The sequence below is a fragment of the Colobus angolensis genome, unplaced genomic scaffold (genome assembly GCF_000951035.1).
Source record: "Colobus angolensis palliatus isolate OR3802 unplaced genomic scaffold, Cang.pa_1.0 Scaffold416, whole genome shotgun sequence".
Taxonomy (NCBI): domain Eukaryota; kingdom Metazoa; phylum Chordata; class Mammalia; order Primates; family Cercopithecidae; genus Colobus; species Colobus angolensis.
The window spans coordinates 680,614-682,196 of NW_012117555.1; the positions used below are offsets into that span (position 1 = coordinate 680,614).

General features: G+C 51.2%; 1 protein-coding gene across 1 annotated transcript in view; it reads right to left on the bottom strand.

Annotated features, from left to right (window-relative positions):
- MRPL20 (mitochondrial ribosomal protein L20) overlaps positions 1–1,583 on the bottom strand; it is a 9,661-nt gene that overhangs the window by 2,198 nt on the left and 5,880 nt on the right. The window contains 1 exon segment of the mRNA XM_011956397.1: positions 1,053–1,224. Coding sequence (XP_011811787.1) covers positions 1,053–1,224 — 172 coding nt within the window.

A 1,583-nucleotide genomic window follows, 5' to 3' on the forward strand; every position in this document is an offset into this window, starting at 1 on the left:
CAGGCTTGAGCCACCGCGCCCGGCCGGCCTCTTTTCTCTTAATGGGGAAACATCAGGACTTACATCTCAGAAACACATGACTTGTTTCCAATTCTGCTCTGCTGCCAACCAGTGTGGTAAGCTCCCAGACTTGCGAGAACCCCACACCAAGACAGAGTGCAGCTACAGTGCAGCGGGAGTGGCACCCCTCACCTCTGCTGCATAGACCACTACCAGGCTGGATCAGGTCTGATGGGAGGGTTTTATTTATTTATTTTTTGAGATGAAGTCTTGCTCTGTTGCCCAGGCTGGAGCACAATCTCGTGATCTCAGCTCACTGCAGCCTCCACCTCCCAAGTTGTCAAGCAATTTTCCTGCCTCAGCCTCCGGAGTAGGTGGAATTCTAGGTGCCCGCCACCATGTCCGGCTAATTTTTGTATTTTTAGTAGAGACAGGGTTTCACTATGTTGGCCAGGATAGTCTCCAACTCCTGCCCACTTCAGCCTCCCAAAGTGCTGGGATCACAGTCGTGAGCCACCCCACCCGGCCAGGGATTTCTTTACTCTTTGTCAGACAGGGTCTCGCTCTCACCTAGGCTGGAGTGCAGTGGTGCCATCATAGCTCACTGCAGCTTCAAACCCCTGGGGGCTCAAAGTGATCCTCCTGCCTCAGACTCCTCAGGTCTGTGCCACCACACCCAGCTATTTTTACTAGTTTTTTTTTGTAGAGAGAGTGGTCTCATTATGTTGCCCAGGCCGTTGCTGGTACTATTCCTAGGCACAATCCCATCACTCACTGACATGGAAACTGTGACCTGCTCCATTTCCAACCTGGGCTGGTTCACCCCTCCTTAGGCAACCTGGTGGTCCCCTGCTCCCAAGAGGTCACCATATTGATACCAAACTTAACACGGACACCCCATCAGCAAAGAAAAACTACAGCCCAGAAGTCAGTCTCAGGGATCCTCTGGCCTCAGCCTCCTGAGTAGCTGGGGCTACGGGAGGCACCGCCACACCCCACATGGTTTCTGCAGCTGTCCATAATTTCAGCGGGGCGCACATGCTCACCCATACCTTAACTAAATTGCCAATGAACGCTGGATACTTCAGGCCGTGTTCCTGGCTAGCAGCTGTAATTCGATTAATCCAGAGCTGGAATAAGAAAACATGGAGATACTTAAAAATGACTTCTGGATGTTATGTCCTAGCAAAGGCTCTAATTGAACTAACGAATATTTTTCTAAAAGTAAACAGGAAAATAAATAAAGCAAATAGCTATGATGGGGACATCACACTCTAGCCTGAGCAAAATCAAGACCCTGTTTCAAAATTAAAAACAGCAAAAACCCGGCTGGGCGCAGTGGCTCAGGCCTGTAATCCCAGCACTTTAGGAGGGCAAGGCAGGCCGATCATTTCAGGTCAGGAGTTCGAGACCAGCCTGGCCAACATAGCCGAATCGGGTCTCTACTAAAAACACAAAAATTAGCTTGGTGGCGCACACCTGCCGTCCCAGTTACTCGGGAGACTGGGGTGGGAGAATCGCGTGAACCCGGGAGGCGGAGGTTGCATTAAGCCTAGATCAGGCCATTGCACTCCAGCCTGGGC